Source organism: Triturus cristatus, chromosome 3_1 (assembly GCF_964204655.1).
Source record: "Triturus cristatus chromosome 3_1, aTriCri1.1, whole genome shotgun sequence".
NCBI classification, from domain to species: Eukaryota; Metazoa; Chordata; class Amphibia; order Caudata; family Salamandridae; genus Triturus; species Triturus cristatus.
The window spans coordinates 1046212924-1046237495 of NC_140583.1; the positions used below are offsets into that span (position 1 = coordinate 1046212924).

Below are 24572 nucleotides of genomic sequence, written 5' to 3' on the forward strand. Positions count from 1 at the left end.
ACTTGGAATTTTTGCTTGGAGCACAAGGTAGATGTGAGAGCAGAATACTTGGCAGGGAAGTTGAATGTGAGTGCAGATTGGAATTCAAGGAATTTGAAAGATTACAGAGACTGGAAATTGGACAAGGTTTGTTTTGTGAAGATAAACAGAATATGGGGCCCCTTGGAAGTGGATCTCTTTGCAAGTCGGCTGAATTTTCAGGTGAAGTATTATTACAGTTTGAAAGCGGACCCATGTGCGAGTGCAGTGGTTACATTTCAACAGGTGTGGAAAGGAAGGAAGGGATATGCATTTCCACCTCTTGTGATGATTCAGAGAGTGTTATTGAAGGTGAGACAGGAGAAGAGTCAAATAGTTTTAGTGACACCCTTTTGGATGTCACAGGTATGGTTTCCATCAGTAATGGAGCTAGCTTGTGCAGAACCTATGTTGATGCCAGCGAGATTGGGTCTAGTTGGAAATGCAGAGGAAGAACATCCTTTGGTTTTGAGCGTGCTTTTGAACCTACTTGCATGGAAAGTGTCAAGAGATCTTTCCGAGTCAAAGAGCTTTCGAAGAAGGTTGCAGAATTATTGGAAGAGTCATGGGCTCCAGGATCAAGGAATAGATACAAAGGAATTTGGAGAATATGTTCTAGTTGGTGCTTGCCAAGGGGTCTGGATCCCATGGAGGCTCCTGTAGTGGAGGTGGTAATTTTTTTTAATGGAGAAATTTCATGAAGCATTGGAATTTAGGACCTTAAATTGTTATAGGTCTGCAATCTCAGCAGGTCATTCGCAGATAGATAGAAGTAGTTTAGGGAGAAATGTTATGATATGTAGAATTCTTAAAAGCATGAGGATTAGAAGACCACCTAAGCCACGTTATAGAGTTCTATGCGATGTTAATTCTATGTTGTCTTTATTCTTGCAGTGGCCAGGTAATAAATATTTGGATGTTAAAAGATTATCAGAGAAATTGGCATGTTTGTTGTGTTTGATCTCTTGTAAAAGGGTTTCGGATGTGAAAGCATTAGAAGTAGACAAGAAGTCAGTGGGTCCAGACGGTATTTATTTTGAAATGTATAGCAGAACTAACACTATGTCTAGTTCAGTATTTTATCCCACGTTTAGAGAGGAGAAAAAGTTGTGTGTGGTGAATTGTTTGAATGAATATGAGAATAGGGTGTTAGAAAATAGAAGAGATGGAGAGAATCAACTCTTGATTTCTTATGAGAAACCATTTAGAGCGGTAAGTACAGCTACTATTTCTAGGTGGGTTAAGAATGTGATGAGAGGGGGGGCGTGGCTTTGCGCCCGAGTGAATGGCGGCGCCCGGATGAAGCTCCGTGGTTAGCCGGGAAGACTCGGCGTTTTGCCCTTAGCTGCTGTTCGGCTGAGCATCTGTACGGCTGTCTGATGGTTCGGAGCGCGTTGTGTGCTCACTGTAGACCTTTATGGCGGCGCGGGAACCTTAATTTTCTCAAAGTGAGTTCCTCCTCGGCTTCGTTTCCTGCGCGGCCGCCATTTTGTATTTAGCGCGCGAACGCGCGTTACCTCAGACTGTCGTCGGAATGGCATCTGCCTTTTCAAAATGACCCTGCTCAACACTTCCTCACTGTTTAAGGTATCTGGAAGCTTTTTCTGTGGTGAAATTGCGGCGTTTTAATGCAGACAATCTGTATGTCTTCAATATCAAGTATGCTGGCACCTTCGTGAAGAGTCTTTTGAATGTGAGGATATTGCAGCTGTGCTCCTTTAGATTACATTCTGTGTAGGATTACCGCTGACCAGCATATCGCAACGAGACTCTGCAGCGCTCAATTCACTGCAATCTCTTCATACGTTAAATACTGGTGGCATACGCGGTATTGCTCCTCCTCTTGGCGCTTGTGTGGGCTCCTGGCTTATTTATCCCTGTTTATACTACGCCGGAGTTTCAAAGATGGCATGGTGATTGGTTACCAGTGAGCGCTTTTCCTTTTCAAGGGCCCCTCTCTTCCTTTTTGCTGGTGCTCATCCGTGTCCTGCGCCTGGCTTTTTGTGTCGATTTCCTGACATACTGACACTGGCCTGATTTTTGTGCATAGAGTTTTATGGGGAGAACAAGGGTACCACCTTCCTCTTTCTCCAAGCCAAAGCGCATTTTCATAAAGAATTCGAAGATTTTTTCAGAGTTCTCCAAATTAGAAGACTCTTCAACCTCATCTTTTCAAAGCCTGGATACGACAATGGAGCCCTCACCTACCCCTACCGTATCAGTGAAATCAAATACCAAACGCTTAAAGAAAGACCCTCCTTCGCCACCTAAACCAGCCTCACGAGTGTCACTGGAGCTACTACTGGAGGGAATTAGGGCTCTTCGACCATTAATGGAAGAAACCAATACTAAACTACAAGTCTTAACGGACACTTGAGTATCATCAGTTGAGCACAATGTATCATCCTTTAAAGAAACTTGTGTTACTGTCTCTCATCTACACTCTCAAGTTTCGATGCTTCAAAAACAGGTTGAGGATTTGGAGAATCGCAGCAGACGCAACAACTTACGCGTTTATGGCCTGGAGGAGGGCCTTGAAGGGACAGACTCTCTTGCTTTTTTTCAAGTCATTCCTTCCTAAATTGCTTCACATGCCAGAAGGGACGGTCCTTAACATTTAACGAGCGCATCGCTTGGGTCGTCCTCTAGCTCATACTACGCCTGCGCCACGGCCCAGAGGCGTCATCTTGTACTTTCTGGAATATACGGATCTGCTAAAGGTTCTCTCAGCAGTTAGAGCTTCTCCTAAAGTCACATGGTCTGGCTCGTCCTTGTATTTTGCGCAAGATTATGCGAAAGCCACTGCCGCCAGACGCAAAGCTTTTCTGAATATGAGAGCCGACTTGCGCTCCTTAGGAGCTAGATATGGTCTCTTCCATCCATGTCTTTTCAAAGTCACATACAATAACAGAACCACCACGTATGAAGATCCGGTGCGCTTACAAAGTTTTATCAATTTATGCAAACCTAATGATATGGACTCTTCTGGTTCTGCTTCCTCTCATTGAGTGTGTAAAATGGTTCTTTCGTTGACATGTTGACTGAATGTTTCATTTTTCTCCTCCCAGAAGTTTGATAATTTGTTTGGTGCTCCTTTGTTTCTTAGTGCTAGTATACTTAAAGAAATTGTTGTCATGTTTTTCTTCTGAGATTATGTTTGATATTGTTTTTCCACTTTTTGGCATTTGCCTCTTTGTGCGTTTTAACATTGATTCTTTTTTCATTGCTACAGATTCCTTTCACCTGCTTTTAAAGTCTTCTCCGGCTTCCCGTTTTGCCGATCCCTGGTGCATCGTCCATTCCATGTGGTTCCACCCCCCTCCTGTCTCCGCTTGGTGTGTCCCCATGTAGGTATGTTTCCCTTTTGTTCTCCCATCCTTTCTGTTTTTTTCTACTTGCTTATTTCTCTCCCATCTATTCTCTTGATCCTTCGTTTGGCTGTAATTGAATTCTTTTTTTTCCATGTGCTTTGTTTTGTTCTTCTTTTTGGTTTGTTTGTCTTTCCTTTTGAGGTGGTATTCCTTCAGCTCGTACTGGTGCTTTATCTCATAGTTCCATACTTATCTTTCTATTACTCTCCTATGCATTATCATTCCGGATCTACTCTCTCTGACTTCTTGGCTTTTCTGTCGAAGTTTACTCATCTTCATTCTCTGTTACTCCTTTCTTCTCTCTTCTTTCCTCAAGCCTTGGTAACTCTTTCCTTTTTTGACGTACTGTATTCTTCCTTTATTTTAATTTATTTTCTTTCTATGTTCTACTTGGGGCATTTCATTGTTTTATTTTACTACTATTTTTTATCCTTGGCCTTCATTTATTTCTAAACTACTATGCCGCTTAGACTGGTATCTTGGAATGTTAGAGGGTTAAACTCTCCCATCAAGCGTCAAAGGGTGTTGGCCCACCTAGCAAGGATGAATGCTGATATTGTGTTTCTACAGGAGACTCACCTAACGGAGGTTGAGTCCTTAAAATTAAAACGAGGCTGGGTGGGGGAAATGTATTATTCTAATGGGGATGGGAAACGCAATGGGGTTATGTTCCTCTGTCATAAGTCGCTTGATTGTAAATTTGTTTCAAAGGAATCTGATACAGAAGGCCGTTGGCTCCATGTTAAGTTGCAGCTGAAGGGGGTCCCAATCTCCTTCTTCAATGTATATGGTCCTACTGGTGGGGATTCCTCCTTTTGGTCTTCAATGGCCCAGCAGATTGCCCTCTGCATGGAAGATAATTTCATTTTAGCAGGGGACTGTAATCAGACTTTTGACCCCTTTGTTGATCGGCACTCCAAAGTCTCATTCATTCCTAACAAACCACATAAGTCCTTTGTTCATGCTATTACTCAGAATAAACTTCTTGACGGCTGGAGGCTGTGTAACCCTACCACCAAAGAGTACACATTTTATTCCCCGGTGCATCACTCTCAGACACGTATGGATTACTTTTTCGTTTCCCATAACATTGCACAAGCGCTTTTACTCGCTGATATAGGACCTATCTTGTTATCTGACCATGCCCCTGTCTCAATTGTTTTAGACATTTTGCCGAAAAATAATACGCCCAGAAGGTGGAGATTCAACAACTCTCTTCTTTTAGATCCCGTATTCTCTTCTTCATTTTCTACCTTCTTTGACGACTATTTCTCTTTAAATGATTCGACTTCTCTACCTTTTTCCACTATCTGGGACGCCTTTAAGGCCTCGGCGAGGAATTTTATCATCGGTTTTGTGGCCAAAAAGCGTAACATCGCTCGCCATCGGTCCCATACTTTGCTTCAGGAAATCAAGACTCTGGAGCATTCTTTCTACACGTCTAATTCCAAAACGGTTCTTGATGCCCTAATTAAAGCTAAATTACAATTTAATAAGGAATCCACTGACAATGCTTCTTTTTACCTCCTAAAGTCTAGCGCCAAATACTATGGTGGGAAAAATAAGGCAGGTAAAATTCTGGCTAATTATTTAAAAACTAGACATAATAAACTAACCATTGATTCTATTTTTGACGGCAACTCTGTCTTAAAGTTCAGTGACACGGACATTTTGAATGAATTTGCACTTTTTTATAAATCATTGTATGCCCCCGAAATGAATCCCACAGATCTTACCCTCTCACAATTCTTTTCCTCTATACATAAAACCCCGCAAACCCCCTCCGATTTATCGTCTCTAGAAAACGATACTACGCAACAAGAGCTTTTCGAGGCTCTTAAACACCTGAAGAAAGACAAAGCACCTGGACCTGATGGATTTACTGTTGAATTTTATCTCCATTTTTCCAAATTAGTACTGCCTAAACTCTTTCGTTTGATTAATTCTTTTACCTCTTTAAGAGGCTCAACAGGCTCCTTTTCAGAGGCTCATATATGTTTAATTCCAAAAGACAGCAAGGATCTGCAATATTGTAAGAACTATAGGCCTATTTCATTGGTAAATATAGATTATAAGATTTTTTCAAAAGCATTGGCATTACGTTTAGACCCTATTTTACCAAATATTTTAGGTAGGGAGCAATCTGGTTTCGTGAAAGGGCGGGTCATTAGTGACAATACGAGGTTGTTTTTTGATATTCTGTCTAAGGTTCCGCACTTACAACATTCCCTTGCTGCTATAGCGCTCGACGCAGAGAAGGCCTTTGATAGAGTTGAATGGCCATATTTATTCTATGCCCTTCGATGGTTCGGCTTTGGCCCTAAGTTTATAGCCCTGATTTCGCTTTTGTACTCCAGACCCCGCGCCGCGGTTTGTGCTAATGGTCTCATCTCACCCTTTTTTGACCTTGGTAGAGGTGTACGTCAGGGTTGCCCTCTCTCTCCTTTCCTTTTCAATTTGGCCTTGGAGCCTTTCCTATCTCGGATTCGTCAAAACACACAAATACATGGCTTTCAGACCCTGACCACGGATGTCAAATTAGCAGCGTATGCAGACGATATTCTGCTTTTTATCTATAACACTAACGAATCAGTTCCTGCCTTTCTCAAAGAAGTTCAATCCTTTTCAATAGTTTCTGGATATCATGTTTTAAGCGCACAACCAAGATGGCCACGTAGGCTTACGGCTACCGAGGGCCTCCGCAACCTCCCACGTCTATCCTGACTTAATCCTGGTTTATTTGACGGGCTTTTGCAGATGAACTTGCGCTGAGGTGTCACCCGTTTTCCGAATTCAGATCGGACGCCGGGACCCGGAATGGTTGCACTCCGAAGTTTGCGGCCTGCTCTTGCCTTGGTCCCGATCTCGAGCTGGTGAAGTGCCCGGGTACGAAGTGAACAACAGCGGCTGGCTGGGCTTGCCCTGCCATGGACCCTGCACTTTCACTTTCGTTTTCAAGCTTGCTCTCTGATATCGGCGGAGAGACTCTGGTGTTTCAGAGGGGCCCGGACGGCGAAGTGTCTGGCCTGACTCTCGGATTCTACATGGGCTGACTGTCGGCGACGGCTGTGCTCAATTGAATTAGCTACCTGATCCCCTTTTTTCCTGGTGCGGGCGGGTGCCGGCCTTGGTGGCCTCCGGACGATGGCGGCGAGACTAGACGGAGACAAGTCGAAACCCAAGTAAACCCGGAGGGGTGCCTATACCCAGGTCAATAACATGGATCGATATGCGCAGGCAAAGGGATCCCCTGGTGGCTCGCATAAATCGCCTGAGAGGTCTAAGGAGGTCTCCGGCCCATCGTCGGAATTGACCCTGCTTGACGTCATGGGCGCCATTGAGGAGATGAAGACCGCTGTGGGTCAGCAGTTTGATACCCTGGCTCATAAACTGGACGCGGTCCTGATCGATGTGAATTTGGTCAGGGCAGACCTGTCCAAAACTAACGAGCGGGTCGACTCCTTGAGTCAAGCGGCGTCGAGTCTAACTGTGGACGTGGCCGCCCTGCAGACGGAGGTCCGTAGGTTGCGGCTAGCCAGTGATCTGACGGACCGTCGACTTGAGGACTCTGAAAGCAGGGCTAGACGGAACAATGTCCGTATCATTGGAGTGCCGGAAAGATCGGAGGAATCTGCTGCGGATCTCTTTGTTGAGGACCTGGTGACCAATCGTCTCGCGCCTAAGGGACTGAGCAAGTTCTTTGCGGTGGAGCGGGCCCACAGGATTCCGGGTGGTGCGCCCAAGGTGGGTGCTCCCCCGCGGCCTATAATCGCCCGACACTTTAACTTTCGGGATAGGGATGCTATCCTTCAGGCGTCGAGGGTTGCCGGGCCGCTGAAGTTTGAGAACTCCAATGTCAGCTTTTACCCAGACTTCACGCAAGCGGTCCAGAAACAACGGCTGGGTTTTTTGGGTGTCAAACGGCGCTTGAGGGACATGGAGCTGAAATATGCGATGTTATTCCCGGCGAGGCTGCGGGTTGAGTTCCAGGGTCGTTCCCACTTTTTCGACCGGCCGGAGGCGGTTGGAGACTGGTTGGATGCCCTGCCTCGGGGACAGGATCGAGACAGTCGGATGGCGGAGAGCGGACGGGATTTGGTGGAGCAGGATTAGAACTTGGTTCCTGGTGATGGACTGAACTGGTGACGTTTTGTACCTTGGCTCAACTGGACCCTAGATTGGCACAATATGCCCTCCAAATGCCCCGGGGGTTGTGGGGAGCTTATTGGGGTCCTTTCCTCCTTCTGGGGTTCTTTTTGTGGTATGTGTTAGGGCGACAGGCACACTGCGAGTTGGGGGGGCTGTTTGGGCTCATGCAGGGGTGCAGGGAGGGGGGAGTTGTGGTTTGGGGATTGTGGGGGAGGGGGGTTGTTGGGGATTGTTTGTTTGTTTCGCAAGGCAATGTGAAGTTCTCTGCTGACTTATCCGGGTTGTGCTTTCCGGGATGTGGGTATCATGCACGGGAGTGGGATGGGGGGTAGGGGATTGAGAATCCTTTCGTGGAATGTGAATGGACTTGGGGACAGGATCAAGCGCGGGGTGGTGTTGCAGTTCTTGAAGCGGATTTCGCCCGACATTGTTTTCCTGCAGGAGACACATTTGATTGGGAACTCCTTCCATGCCCTAAATAGGAGGGGCTACCGCCTTGCCGCTCACTCTGGTTTCACTTCTGGCTCTAGGGGAGTGGGCATTTTGGTTAGGGCCTCTCTCCCATTGGAAGTTGATGAGGTGCTTCACGATGATAGGGGGCGCTATGTGGCACTGGTGGGGAGATGGGAGGGTAGGACTATTTCGCTCGTCGCTGTGTATGTGCCTCCGGGGTTGCAGACGGCTACATTTGCTGATTTGGGGCGTTTGGTCCTGGGACTCCCTGGGGGGGGGTTTTGGTGTTGGGGGGTGACTTTAATGCCGTTGTCTCCGGGTTGGAGGACCGTCACCCCCCCAGGGATCTCCCTAGGGCTCAGGCCTGGTTGGGTGGCTTTTTGGACACTTTGGGACTTGTAGATTGCTGGAGATTGATGCACCCGGGTCAGGCGCAGTATACCTTTCACTCGGGGGCCCATGGGAGTCTCTCGAGACTTGATCACATGCTTATGCCAGCGATCCAGGCTGGGATGATTGGGGAGGTGCGTCATTTAGCCCGAGGTATTTCTGATCATTCCCCTATATGGTTGCAACTGAAGGTTGTCCCTGGGGCAGAGGGGAGAGTGGCACCCATCAGCCCCTGGTATCTACGTAACCCTAAGATCCGCGCGGAGCTGGTCAAGTCCACTGATCACTACTTCAATGATAATGTGGGGTCGGTGCCGTCGGCCGTCTCCCTATGGGAGGCTTATAAAGTGGTGATCAGGGGGCAGGCCCTGTCCCTTATCTCCCATGCTAAGAGGTGCGAGAGAGCGGAGGTGGTTCGCCTGGAAACTGAAATAGCTGAAATGGAGGAGGACTTGGAGCGGGGAGTTACTGATGAGAAAGTGCATGTTCTCAACCTCAAACAATCAGATTATAGAGCGCTAGTCACGGAAGCCGCTAAAGGGATGAGTAGAGAGCAGCAAGGACGACTGTATGATGTGGGGGACAACGCCGGAAAGTTGATTGCTTGGTTGGATAAGAAGGAGAGAGCGAGCAGGGTGGTGCCCGTTGTGGAGAGAATGGATGGAGTGCGTGTGACTGACCCGGTGGAGATCGTTGACTGCTTCGCGGCTCATTTCCGTGGGGTATACTCTCCGGTATCTGTGCGTTCGGAGGAGGATTCTCATCTGTTGCTTAGAGACATTGCATTGCCAACCCTATCGGAGGCTGATGCAGTATTGATGGAGGCGAAGTTGTCGTCAGATGAGCTCGCTCTGGCCACTCGCTCGATCGCATCGGGTAAAGCGGTGGGTCCTAATGGTCTTCCCATCGAACTATATAAGTTGCGTCCCGATAAGATAGCGCCGTATCTTCGGGACATGTTTTTCGCGGCACGTGCGGCGGGCTTCCTCCCCCCTGACCAACGCCTCGCCAACATAGTTGTGATACACAAAGAGGGGAAGCCGGGAGATCGCTGCGCCTCCTATAGGCCCATTTCGCTACTGAACGCAGAACCCAAAATTCTGGCTAAGGTATTGGCTAATCGACTGGCTCGGGTCGTGGGCGACTTGATTCATCAGGATCAGTCTGGTTTCATACCTCATCGGAACACCGCTCTAAATTTGAGGCGGTTGCACGGCGTGCTGGCTAGAGCGGAATTTATACGTGAGCCGGCCATCTTGGCATCTTTAGATGCTACTATGGCGTTCGACACTTTGGAGTGGCCATATATTTGGGCCGTGTTGGCGAAATTTGGGTTCGGCCCTGAATTTATTGGTTGGGTAAAATTACTATATGCTGACCCTCTGGCTCAGGTGGTGGTGAATGGTAGGGTGTCGGCTCCCTTCGCACTGGGGAGAGGTACGCGGCAGGGATGTCCGTTATCACCCTTTCTCTTTGCACTTTCTTTGGAGCCTCTCGCCGCCTGGTTGCGTTGGGAGCCGTCGTTGCAAGTCATTAGATGGACGCCGGAGTTTGAAGACCGTGTCTCCCTTTACGCGGATGACATCCTTCTGTATCTCACCTCTCCCCGACAGTCGCTGATTGTATTGGTGGACGTACTGAATTCCTTTGGTCGCAACTCCGGCCTGGTCATCAACTGGGCCAAGTCGTGTGTTTACGTCCTCTCGGGTGAGGCCCCCCTCCTGCCACGGGATTGCCCTATCCAGATTGCTACCCTGGGGTTCAAATATTTGGGAATCTTTATCTCACTGGATCCCGCGGTCCGCTATGAGCGAAACCTTCTCCCTCCCCTCCAGCGATTGAAGGCCGACGTCGCGAGGTGGCGACGGCTTCCGCTCTCGCCACTTGGACGGGCGGCATTGTTTAAAATGATGTCACTACCTCGCTTCTTGTACGCTTTGCAAAATACTCTAGATGTCGTGCCAGCCCGTTATTTCCGGGAGGTGGAGGGTCTTCAGCGCCAACTGTTTTGGGACGGGCGGCCGCGGATTGCTCTCGCCAAGTTGACGCTCCCTTGGTACGATGGGGGGGGTCGCCCTCCCCGATATTAAACGATACTATTGGGCGTCTCAGTTGGCGGCGGTGAACCACGGGATATACGGTCCTGCCTTGAATCCGGCCTTCGAGATGGACAAATTTCTGCTCCCGGGTGGGGACTATAATAGGGCGCTGTACTCGGTGACTCCGGGCACGCGGTTGACAGGACCCACGCAAGTTGCGGTACGTGTGTGGCACGCGGCGAATGCTGCGATGGGGTGGAGGGATCGCTTGACTCGGGCGACGCCGTTGTATGCCTCTGAGCGGTTGGGCTGTTTGTGGAGATCGAAAGGCTTTGAGAAATGGGATATGATTGGTATATGTAAGGTGGGTGATCTTTGGGCGAAGGGGTCTTTCAAACCGTTTGAAATGCTTAAAACTGAATATAAATTAAACGATAGAGAGTACTTCCGGTATGCTCAAGTCTACCATGCGCTGTGTTCGGTTTTTCCAGACGTTGCTGCTATCCCCGAGTACTCCCCACTGGAGGATAGAGTGTTGGATGGCTACGTGCCCGACAGCACTATTTCTCTGATTTATAAGAAACTCATTAATGATCGCGCGGACTTGCTGCTCCGTCTGCGGGATGCTTGGACAGGCGATGGCTTGGAATTGGACGACGAGGACTGGATATCGGCGGTGGCCTCCCCGAAAGAGGTGGCGATCCCGGCCCGCTTACGACTCGTACAGCTGAAGATCCTTCATAGAGTGTATGTCACGAGGCCCGGTTTGCTGCGTATGGGTTACTCGATGGATGGACAGTGTAAGCGTGGATGTGGCCTGTCGGGTACCTTTCTCCATATCTTATGGGAATGTTCGGAGGTTGTGCGATTTTGGAACGGTATCCACACCGTAGTGGAGGAGGTCACGCACGTTGCTCTGTTGCCAGAGGCTAGGAGGTGCTTGTTGAATGTCTGGGAACCGAATGATTGTAATGCGGCACAGACGCAGTGGGTGACCTTGGGGTACATGGTGGCTAAGCGTAACATTGCACAGCTGTGGGGCTCCCCGAGGCCGCCCACGATCGAGGTATGGAAGGAGAATATGGACTGGTGTATGTTTAGGGAAAAGACGGTGTATGTGGCGAGAGGCAGGCCAGGGAAGTGGGCTAAGGTATGGGATCCATGGAATTTATATCGAGGACGTATCTGCACCCCGCCTCTGCCATTAGAGATCGATATTGCTTTGTCCCCCTAGCCACGCATTCCGCGGGATGGTGTGAGATGTGTTCCATGCTTTGTTCTCCCGTTGCCCCCCTCTACCGCTTCCAGACAAGACCTGCTTTGGACACTGTACGTTATTCCCCCTCCTGGGAAGAGCACGCTGCTATTTCAGACTCTCATTGCCTTGAGTGTGTTTTATATTTAATAAAAAATGAAACTGTTTATTCCGAATGCTCCTGGCCTATGGCCACGGCCTGTTACATGTGCTCACGAACTGCCGGGAGCTTTGCCTCTGGATCATTTGAATGTGTGGCGTTGCACTGCGGGCCCTCGGGCTCTATAGCGGCCGGCCCTGGTGGTTGTAGGCCCTTGTCTGTATTTTATTGTGTATCAACGGTTTCTAATAAAAATTTTAACAAAAAAAAAAATAGTTTCTGGATATAAACTGAATAGTGATAAATGTGAAATCCTACCGTTAACTAAATTTACTTTCAAAGCTGATTTTGACTCAACAAACTTTACATGGAAATCTTCTCATATTAAATATCTGGGATTGTGTTTTAAACCCACGATTAAAGACACGGTTACTCTATGTTTGAATACTTGTATTAAAAAACTTTCGGATCTGACCACGAAATGGCATCCCCTTTACCTTTCCTGATGGGGCCGTTTAGATACCATAAAAATGATGCTCTCCCCTATGGTTTTATACATGATTTCTAATATTCCAGTCTCCATCTCTCCTAAACTGTTTAAGTCGATCAATTCGTTACTATCATCCTTCCTGTGGAATTCAAAAAAAGCTTGGATGTCTTTCTCTAGGTTAGTACGTCCTAAAGCTGAGGGTGGGGTTAACTTTCCTAACTTCTCTGTTTATCACAGAGCCTTTCTACTGCGGCAAGCCTCATATTGGTTGCTGGATTCAACAGTTCCCTGCCCATTATGGGTTTCAGTTGAAAGTTCGTTTTTGTCCCCCTTTTCATTTCAAGAATACCTCTCTTTCTCCCGCAAACCCCAAGCACTGTCTTCTCCTATATTTAAATTCACCTCCAATCTTCTTGCTCCCTCTCTTCCGATAGCCCCTGATACTCTTGAGTCCTTGATGTCGTCTACTATTTGGCATAATACGGCTCTCTTGATTAATAACAAACCTTTTTATTGGAAGTCTTGGAGACGGCAAGGTTTGATTTGGGTTCATCAATTATTCTCAAACAATGAATTTATTCCTTTTCCGTTGCTTCAACAGACCTACAATTTACACGCCTCCTGGATTTCTAAATACTGCGCTCTCCGGCATACGGTACTTGACACACACACTCGGCTTCTCCGAAACGCTAGTACCTCTAGTGCCACTGATACACCTAATGCTCTATCTATTCATCTGTATACCAAACCTAAGGCCTCTACCCTATATACTCTACTCCAATCCAAGGTTATGCCCAGGCCTAATTCTAAGATTGAAGCCGCCTGGGAAAGAGATTTCAATACGGCCTGGTCCCCTTCGACATGGAATAAGATTTGGATTAAGATCCGTAAAATCTCCAGAACAGCTAGTTTAACACAAACTTTGTTTTTTACATACAACAGGTTACTATTGTCCTCCCACATTTTAAATAAAACTTTTTCTGATGTACAGGATAACTGTTGGTCCTGTTCCTCTTCCAATGCTGACTTGTTTCACATGCTTTTCACATGTTCATTTGTGGACAGGTTTTGGAAACAGGTTTGGTCACAAATCAATTTAATTTTTGGCACTGATGTCCCATTTTGCGCACAAAGCGTCTTTCTAGGTAGCCTTTCCCCAATCTGGGATAACTATGAAGCTGATGCAAGAATCGTTGATTTGCTGATAGCAGTTGCCTTTCAGCAGATCACAAGGAATTGGAAAGACTTCACAAAAATTTCTTATAAAGCTTGGTGGTATGATGTATGCCACAATCACAGATTGGACACGTTTCTCCTGTTTCCTTTACAAATGGCCATGAAACGTATCCAGTTATGGACGCCTGTTACAACCTTTTTTGATAAATGTGCATTTAAACATTCTTTACCAACCCCCTCTCAACAAGAAGTACTTAAACCCCCTTGAGTTCTAGTGTTACTCTTCCTCACCTTTTATTTTCATATGCACTGTGTTTCTCCATGATTGACCTTAAGAAAGGAACAAGGTTGGGTAGAACTTATGTATATCCTATTTCGCTTCCGATTAACAGAGGCTCCCTTTGGTTAATTGTTACTACCTTTTTAGATGTATCTGTTGAAAACCTCTCTTCATATGCTCCCTCCATTGAAGATGTAACACCACCACCTTGACTTTTACAACCATTGTTGCTTTATTTCCCTGTATTTTACTGTTATGTGCTATAATAATGCATTAGGAACTTTTATGTAATACTTTTTTACTTACAATTGTTATCTTTCCCTCCCTTCCCTCTCCCTTCTCTCTTCCTTCCCTCTCTCTCCCCATATATGATGTATTACTATCTTTTTATAATTCTATAATGCTGTTCCCGTATTATTTGTATTATGTTATATCATAGTCTTTCTTTTACCAAATAAAAGCCTTTTTAAACTTAAAAAAAGAATGTGATGAGAGAGTGTGGAATAGATGTGGAAAAGTATAAATCCCATTCTATAAGAGGCACAATGGCAAGCAAAATGTATTTATCTGGAGGTCGCTTAGAGGACATTTCAAAGGCAGCGGATTTGGCAAAAGCTGAAACTTTTTCAAGGCATTATTTTAGACCAATGCATGTGTCTAATGTGGTTTTGAAGAGCTTTGAACATGCACAATGGTAGCCTCCGGTATTCTAATGAAATGGCGATTCTCCAAGTGTAATGAAATGAGAATCAAGATTTCATTGAAGACACGGAGGCTAACATTATCCCGCTCTCTGCTACCCAGTTTGGGAAGGAGTGGAGGGGAAGGGTTTATGAATTATATATATATATTGATGAGTTATTGTTTTAATAGTTTAAAAATTAAAAAAAGGGGGTTAGATTTAATGATGTTTTGGGTTTTTTAATGTTTACATAATGAAAAAGAAGATCTGGGAATAAATGGAAGATTGAAGAAGAAGGTTTCAGAGGAAGTTTCAGTTTTGGCATTAAAAGAGGAATAATTTGGGGAGTTTGGAGTATATATGAGCTTCTGTGTTCCAGATCTAGAGTTGTTTGTTTATTGAAGTCCTTTAAAGTGCTGCAGGAGTGGCAATAAAATATGTTATGCATAATGTTAGTCTCAGTGTATTTAATTAAATCTTGATTCTCATTTCATTACACTTAAGAGAATCGCCATTCTGAAACCTAGATGCACTTGCTTACACTTATTTCTCATACTCACATTGGTCACACTCCAGACTGAATTATTTTAGGCCATTACCAAGGGCACTGTCTGATCACTCTGCAATAGCATTTACATTTGGGAGAATATTTTCTGCAAACAATGGTGGCTTCCCCCTGGATGTCAATGTCAAGTTTCAACCAAAATGCTAGCAAGGGGGAAGAGACAACGCATACACAGGCTTGACAGTGCTGGCACAACTGGATGATGTGTCAGAGCCAATGGCTCTACTTCAGTTGGATTTTGAGAAGACTTTTGAATCAGTTAAATTGCCTTTCATTTACAATGTATTGGGCCCATACTTTTGTAATTGCATAAAAGTCCCGACTAGCTCCCCACGGGCAAGAGTTAGTGTCAATGGCACAGTGTCAAAGATATTTGAGATATGGAGGGGCACTCGACTAGGCTACCCTCTTTCTCCTCTCCTCTTTGCCCTATCGAGCCTCAGGTGAATGGACACATAGGGATGCACACTTGTGGGGACTGCAGTGGGAGAAAGGCATGGAGGACAGCATTTGCCTACACGCCGATGACGTCCTGCTATACAATCAGAGTCCTGAACTCTCTGTCCTCAGGCTGATCCAAATCTTGAAACTATACAGACAGGCATTGGTTTGTTGTGTGAACTGGGGAGATCAGCGATCACAGAGACCCACAGTCCTTCTCCCCCAGACCTTAATAATCAGATCTGAAAGAGGTCCCTTTAGATGCCTGAGAATGTACATGTCCAGAGATCTTATGGATAGCTGGGAACGAAATATAACTCCTAAAACACAGAAAATCAAGGAGCAATATGCTATGCTGGCCCACAATGCCATTAAATATGTTAGATCGCATAGCTTTTTTTAAGATGGTGGCTCTACCACATATGCTTTACATCCTTTAAAATGATCCATACAGGAACTGCACCATCTTGTTTTACAAACACATAGGCTAGCGTAAACAGCTGTGTGTGGGAATCTCACCCCCAATTGTAGCACACAAAGAATGTATTCAAACGTCATATAAAGGGGACTCTGGCAGTACACATGAGGGTGCACTACTGGGTAGCCAAATGCTGCCAATCAATGTCTGGATTTTTGGGGACAGAGACAATCCACCGATTCGTATAGAGATGGCAGCATTTGGGGATGCAGCCCCTTGTTCCTGGCCATAGCGGGATGCGATCCTGGTGTTGACTGTGCCTTAAGTGAAGGCGATACCAGTTGAAATCTGGTAGGGAGCATTGAAAAGGATGGTTAGGGGTGGAACACTAATCAAAGAAACACCGCTGTGGTGCAGAACAAGGTTAAAATAAATATCTCAATTACAGGGATTCAGAAACCGAGACGGGCTGGGACTCTCCATGCTTGGTGACATCTGGGCTCATCGTCATAATTTACCCTTCGAACAGTTGACTCAGGAACATGAGCCCCTCAAGTCTCAATTTTTCCTCTTTTACCAACTGAGACATGCACTGGAGACCTAGAAGGGGCACCTCGAGTCACTATCGGAATGCTCTAGAATCCAAACTCACCATGGAAGTAATCGGAGGGAAAGAAATCTCCTGTTTATGCAAGGCATTGGTGATTAATGTCCCAGATATCATGGCAAAACTACGTGGCGGATGGGAGTCATCTGCATAAACTGGACAAAGAAGAATGAGTCGAGGCCAAGATGCCAGACAGCTGGTAATCCGGGTCAGGCTTAGACTCATTCAATTTAAATACTTCCACAAATAATACTACACCCATGATGGACTGTGGAATATGGGGATAGGAAGCACACCGGACTCCTTAGATGTGGATCAGTGAGAGGCACATTGCTGCGCGTGATATAAGGCTGTCCAGTTTTCCAAAAATAATAGGCCACAATTCTGGATACACTCACTGAGGTGTTGGGGATATCAAAAGACCGGGACTCAAGATGGCCCTGCTGCGGGTGTTTCCTGTGTGAGATGGTCATTAGGGTCAGAAACAATTGGTTGGCATTGACTGCATCCTGGCCAGGTGAGACATCACATGTGACTGGAGGTCTGTGATGCTCCATGCTTTCCTGGAGGGCTTTAAGTGAGGTATTATTGCTCCATAGCAGAGGAATCAGTGTTTAAGCCTGGGGGTGTCCAAAAAAACACACAAAGGTATGGGATACCTGGTGGGACCACTTCAATATAGTCAGACTCGCACAAACAGGATTGGCTCCAGACTGCTGGGTAAGGGTCGAGTGCGGGAGGCGATGAGGTGTTCTTGGAATGGTGTATTTATTTTTTGTTGTGACCCCAAATGTTATATAACTATAATTTGCATCAAGGGTGTGGCGATATATACACGTCAGTTACAAAGATGATAATTTATTCATGTATAAGTGTGGTCATATAAAGGCGAATATTTTCATAAACATAATTTATAATCATTAAAAAAAGGAATATTGTCCATGCACTTCGATTCTAGTCACTCATCTAGTGCTCGTCATAAGTGGGGTAAAAAGTTCAATACATTTGTATTAAGTGCATTTTTACACTTTATACAATTTCTATATTAAGGATAAGTGACCTTACTACATTAATAATTGTTGTAATACGAATTCCGAGCTCCTTAAGTCCAAGCACCTTAGTACCAGGAAAATGCTGGGGTAAACTCTGTGGCGTTTAATTGGAGATACCAATGCCAAAACACCAATGCCCATGGTGTTGCCAATTTTAATGTCAAGTTGTGGTAATGCCGTCTTTACTGTTGTAGTAATAGTTGTCAAAATCATGAGAATAGTCAAACATTTTCCACATGAAGCCCTCAGTTATTTCCTGTGATAGTGAGAATACCTCCACCCACCAGGCAGCTATGCTTCTATCTGGCCGAAACAAAGGCAGTAAGAAATGCATTATACAGAATGCACTGGGTGTCACTTTGTTTCAGTGAAAAGTGAAGTGGGAAGTGAAAGGATGAAGAAAAGAAATTATACAGGGAGGGAATGCACTATGCTCGAATCTCATCTGCTGCACAACAAGTAATGCAAACAATTCATGTGAAATCATATTACTGAAAACTACTGGTTCACCATCCATCAGAGACGAAAGGGACATGTACCTTATGGGCTTTAAAAGTAGTGTCTGGAGTGCCAAGCGACATTGGAGAGATTTTGCGCAACTCATTATTATGTAATATTTAAACAATCAAGCAGCAGAAGCAGACTAACCTGAGGAATAGCTGTGGTGCCTAAGGCCTTGTTCTGTCTATTCAGTGTATTCAGAGAAACAGCTCTGCTGTGTACATTCTGAGCCGGCGCATTCTGTTTCATTCATGAGATTAATCTATGGAAAAAGCCTGTGGGTCTTTGGAGCCGGTGTGACAGCTCTGCCGCCTATGGTCTCCAAATGACATGTCTGTGTTACCCAAGAAAGCTGTACTGTTTATGGTCTGAGCCTGTATTTTCTTTTTTGCACCTCAGTGATAACTCTGTAGCCCTAATTTAGTCTTTGTAACCTGTGTGACAGCCATGCTGTTGCTTTTCTCAGACTGTGGAGAGTGTTGGTTCTGTCGCATACAGAACTGATTCTTGGTTTACTGAATAATAACCAATAGAAAAAAATACTCAAACCTTTCAGTAATAATCTATAAAAAGGAAAGAGAAGGACAAAAACCATAAATCAAAAAACACACCAACAGTTAAATCAATCTGAATTTGTATTTTAAGGATCAATCAATATATTCTTTTACATTTTGTGGTGTTGAGATATCATTTGGAAGGCTGTAAAAGTTCATGAACATACAATTTGTTCCAACGTCGCAAGTGATATGGTGAAAAAAAGTGCAAAAAAAGTGAACAAGATATATACAGTGCTGTCCAGATTGTTGAAGCTGGTCATTCAAAGAACATCCATCCCTAGGTTCATAAAGCTCAGCGCCACTTGGGATTTAAATTTCAATTTCACATGGGGCGGAGAGAGTAGGGTCAGAGTTGCACATGCGCGTCGGCGTTTCGACCCGGAGAGGTGTCAGATTGACTAATAGGCACGGTGGGTCTTCCTCAAGACAAGGCGATTTGAGGAACAGCCCGAATTAATGAAAGAAAAGGTCTTCAGCGATTGATCCACCGTGCGTTGGATTAAAAAAAGCAATGACTGAAGTGGGGTCCTTGATGGTAATGAGTCACATCAATGGGGCAGCATAGTTCTAAAGCTCTCAGGCGCTGCTCAGAGATTGAAAACGTTATCTTTTTCGCCATATCACTTGCGCCATTGGAACAAATTGTATTTTCATGAACTTTGACAGCCTTCTAAATGTTATCTCGATACCACAAAATGTAAAGGAATATATTGATCCTTAAAATACAAATTCAGATTGATTTAATTGTTGGTGTGTTTTTTGATTTATGGTTTTTGTCCTTTCTTCTCCTTCCTTTTCATTGATTATTACTGAAAGGTTTGAGTATTTTTTCTATTGGTTATTATTTAGTAAACCAAGAATCAATTCTGTACCCGACAGAACCAACATTCTCCACACTCTTGTACACCAAGGTTCTGAGGGGCACTGGGATACCCCATTATACTAGATGCTTTTCTCAGACTGTCACATTTTGAGGGCGGTGCTGTTTAATGTCTGAGCTTATACGTTCAGTTCCACCTGAGGAATAGTAGTTTAAATCCAGAGTCCGTACGTCAGTGCAACCTGTGGATAACTAGGCTCTAAGTCTCATGGAGGTGGGGCACACAGATAACAGTGGTGTGATACGGGCTCCCTTACCAACAGAATGTGAGAGAAGGGAGGTACTTAAGGTTTTGTTTTGCCACTGGGGAGACAAACACACCTTCCTCTATTTGCAAGTCCTAGTGGCATTTCGTGTCAAATGTAAAATTTATATTTTTTTAGGAAACTAAAAGGTACAGCAAGCTCCTGTCTCTTTGAACATTCAAGGAAGTTGCAGAAGGTACACTGACTCCCAAAGGGTGAACGCCATACAATGTGCTATAAAGTTTCCAGCATATGCTATAAAGATACCAATATTTCGTACAAACTGATAAAGACATATAATGTTAGTGTCATCAATGCCGTTTTTTACAGTGTTAACGAAACTACTGTTAAATTATAAAACTAATACTCGATTATCTGCATGGGTATTTTTTTTCTAGGTGCAAAAAATGGCATAAAGTTTTAGTGTTGGAAGATCTACATTTGGTCAATCACAATAACGTGTTTTAATAAATACAAATCATGGCACAAAGTGAAAATAAATCTAGCTAAGTCGCAGTCAATGAGACACATTTCCACTAAGGGGGGGGGGGGGGGGGGATGTCTACATACTGAGTGTCAACCGTGGGGTTATTTCGGAGTACCTACCCTTTGTTTTCATTCAAGTTCCACTGTGTATTGCCAAGAATTGACTTATCTTCTTAATACCTCTTTAGCAATATAGTGGTAGTTTGGTCTGTTAGCCTAGAAACAACTATCCAGAGGCGTTGCAATTACATTTGAGAAAACAAAGAAAACAAAGCGTGAAAATACAGGCTTAATATACACTGTCTAAATAGTGACCATGCAGGAATATCTCAAGACAGAATATTTGATATGCATATAATCACAGCATTAAGGAACTGTTTCCAAATGCACTAACAATGACATTAGAACAGTGGATCAACCCAGATCTATGACTGGTGTGGAGCAAGATTGCTATATTTCTATATGGTGAGGGTTTCCTGTTTTCCATGTTTATTTTTTTGTGTGAATTTCAGTGGGTATTTGTCAGTGATTTCCCAACTTAAGAAAATTGGTGTTTATATATTTTCACGCTACATACTTGTGCTGGCTGACAGTGTTTTTACACACTTCACAGCAAAATGCACAAACCCAAAATATAGTTGCCTAAATATCACCTGGCAAAAATAAATTTATAAATATGGTTCACAAAAAACGCCCCATTGGAGATAATAATAATAAAGAAACCAATAACAAATGGAGCAATATTTTTCGAGACAATATTTAGATCACAATATTTATGTCAGATGATATTTTTGTAATAAACATACTGACATAAACCCAAGAGCAATTAAACAATAAAATGTTTATCATAGCAAGACCATCTTTAAAGCGACAAAGTGAAATAGTATCTAATGCTCTGAGACACCAAGAGGGAACGGCAACATCGACCATGGATAACACCCTCTGCTAACCTTTGAGCACCTACAGGCTCAATTAAGGTAGAGCATGCTATATAAAAACATTTTAAAAAACAGTGAAAGGACCCTAACACCGTGGGAAAATCATTGGGGTGGGGAGACACCACTGTGTGCACTAAGCGATACTGTCAAGAGGGAAAGTTTTAGAATTAAAACAGGACACTTGAGTCGCGTTCCTTGCTTTACCCCATTACCAAAATGTGCAGGTAATAAACATTGGGCACAGTCTGTTCAGATATCGATGCAAACATATGCATTTAGTCACTCTCACCGTTTTCTCGCAGATGTTGTACATTTTCTCTAGCAAGAGCTTGCTGAGTTATGATTTCTTCACTTTCATAGCAGGTTGCAGTAATGCAGGTCTCCTGACTGCTAACATCAGAGAGAGCTGCCGAGAAGGAAAAGTTTCCCTCTCCTACCAGCAAAATGTGGCGTCCCAACTTCATGGCGCCAATGCCTGCAAAAATAATCCAAAGTCAGTTGTCATTAACACAGTTGTATTCACATTGCTACAAGGGGAAAGACATCAAAAGATAAGAAATAAAGCGCAAGACTAACAGTGAGAATAGTGAAAAAGAAAACAATGGGGTAAAAAGGAATGATACCAAAAAGAAGTGATAACAAAAGAAAGGGAATGAGAGGAGTGAAGAAAAAAAATGGCATGGAGAAGGAATGACGGGAAAAAATAAAAAATGAGAGGGTGAAAAAAGAGTGAGAAGCAGAGTAATAAAAGTAAATAAATTAACTGGGGGAGACTGAGGAAGAAGCAGTGAGTTATAAGGAGGCATTGAAAGGAAAATAATTTAGGAAAGGGAATGAGAGTAATAAATAAGAATCAGGAGACAAAGGAAAGGTAAAAGAGGTATAGAAAATAATGGAATGAGAAAAAAATGTATGCGAGAAAGAATAAAAAGATGGAATAAGAGAAAGAGCAAATTAAAGTAGAAGAAAAATGAGAGGGAGAACTATGTAGTAAAGGAAGGATCAGGTAAGGAAGATGTAACTGGATAAAGAAACTGAGAACTGAGACAGCTCTGGTCATGGCTGCAGAGGAACTAATGGCAATACTAGATACGTGGGGCAAGGCCACCTTGATTTTGTTAGATCTAGTGGTGGCCTTCGACACGGTGAGCCACGAAATATTAGCCAGTAGGCTATCTGAGCTGGGGATCAGAGATACCGCCCTCACACTATTGTCATCTTTTCTTGCTGATAGGACCTTTCCAGTGAATTTGGAGCCTTTTCCTCCAAGCCTTTTAAACATTCCTTGTGGTGTGCCACAGGGCTCGTCTTTGAGCCCCACACTCTTCAATGTACATGTGGACCCTCTGGCTTCAATCATCAGGCAGTTTGGGTTCTCAGTGGTCTCTTACGCTGATGACACCCAGTTGGTGATGTCAGTCTCAAGCAATGTGGATGAGACGGATGACCGTTTCAACTGCTGCAGGGCACGGGTGAACGTGTGGATGCTGTCCAAATGCCAAAAATTGAACGGCGGAAAGACTTAAGTCTTGCTGCTGGGCTCTGATTCATCTTTCTGGTCACCTAGATGGTGGCCCGCCAGTCTGGGGGGGACTGCCCAGCCCCAGTGCCTAAGGTCAAAAATTTAGGATTCATCTTTAATGATAAACTGACATTCAATAGTCAGATCAATCCCTCTCCGCAACCATTCGGTTCATCCTAAAAATGATCAGGAAAATCCATCCATTCATCCCACCTGATGCCCTAAAAACACTGATTACAGCATTAGCCCTGTCCAGGTTGGACTACGGCAATGCCCTGTACATGGGGATCCAATCTCAGTATCTACAAAGATTGCAGCGCCTTCAAAATGTGGCAGACAGATTAGTGTTGGATATCCCCAGGTTCGAGCCAGTCTCCCACGGTTTAAGAGCCCTCCACTGGCTCCCGGTGGACAAGAGGATTAAGTGTAAATCCCAATGCCTTGCCTTCAAAGGACTACATAGCGCAGTGCCTCAATTCCTGAGGACCGACTTGAAATGGTATGTGCCGTCTAGAAGTCTAAGATCTGCACACAGCAAACTTCTGCAAACACCCAGGTTCAAGAAAGCATGATGGGGCGGAAGAAGCTTCCTGTTAGGGACCGTCAAGACATGGAACCTACTCCCGATCACCATAAAGAGCAGCCCTAGGCTTCTATCTTTTAGAAAGGCGCTGAAAACCTGGCTCTTTTCCAATTACCACGATTTTCACACCATTCCAGCAATCTTACTTGACCCACCTGTCTGTAGCACCAAGACACACCTGGGCATTCATGTTCTTTACAAATGCACTAATCAAATCAAGAATAAATTAGGAAGGAAAAAGGGATGGAAGGAAGAAGAAGGTATAAGACTGAAAAGAAGGAATGAAAGGGGGAGCAATAAGATATGAGTGCAAGAAAGAACATTTCAGAGGAACAAGTAAGGAACCAGGTTGAGAGAGGAATGGGCGAGAATTAAGAAGAATAAAGGAACAATACGAGTAGGAATAAGAGTGGTGAAGGAAGGAGGTAAGAAGGAGGGAGTCTGGAATTAAAGGAATTAAGATAATGGAAAAAATAAAACAAGGGAAAGAATAATTAGGGCGAAAGGAAAACAGAGAAAAAGAACAAGTAAAGCAGAGGCTACAAGGACCTAAAAGGCATGGAAAAATAGAAAATTAGAAAAAAAAAAAAACTGGATAGTGAAAATAAAGAAGAGGGAAGGAAGCTCCACATTTAATAATTATTTAATATCCTGCGTACCCATACCTATATCACCCTGCTTTTATACCTAAACTTAATTTATCAAATAAATAACAGATCGAGCACCTAAGCAACTTTCTCTTCATTTAAATTCATTATTATTAGTTGCACTTAGTGATCCATACTCCCATTTACAAAAGATTATTTCAATCTTTACAAAACATTTTATGATGTATTCATCTTATACAATTGATGCCAAGTCCAAATTGCACAAACCCTTGACGTTGGATATTATATCCTTTTGTTCATCAACCTTCTTGTAAAACATTACTGAACAGATCTAATATTGCCCCATAGGATGAGTCTGGCATGTTTTTATAGAGGAAAGAAAATAAGCATGTATATAGTCTTCAAAGCTAGTTTCAAAAGATGAGAAGAAAATCAGAGAAGGAAAAGGAAAAATAGCTGCAAAATTTACATCCAACAATAAGAGGGCAGCACCCCAGTCCCTGTAAGCTGGAAACATCTCTATTTCTATGGAACCCAAGATTACATATCGACGGGGTAGGACATTGAGACGGATGCTATGTCCCAGTTTTGTGAAGGGAAAAAAAAACCAGAGGGCACATGGTTATTTGCACAAACACATGGTTTTTTCACGTGTACAGACTAACATTTGTCAATTTGGAAAAAATAAATTGAAAGACTTTAGTTACAACACCCAACGCATTTATACTATCAGACACACCATCACATGTAAAACAACTTATGTGAC

The 24572-nt window shown here is 44.1% G+C and overlaps 1 protein-coding gene across 4 annotated transcripts in view; it reads right to left on the minus strand.

Annotated features, from left to right (window-relative positions):
- FDXACB1 (ferredoxin-fold anticodon binding domain containing 1) overlaps positions 1 to 24572 on the minus strand; it is a 132172-nt gene that overhangs the window by 44276 nt on the left and 63324 nt on the right. For 3 of the 4 annotated variants that reach the window (XM_085645803.1, XM_085645804.1, XM_085645805.1), the window contains exon 3: positions 21383 to 21568. In XM_085645803.1, coding sequence (XP_085501929.1) covers positions 21383 to 21557 — 175 coding nt within the window. In that variant the 5' untranslated portion in view covers positions 21558 to 21568. Of the gene's footprint in view, positions 1 to 20275; positions 20382 to 21382; positions 21569 to 24572 lie in introns of those variants that run through there. The other variant, XM_085645806.1, reaches the window with a different exon arrangement.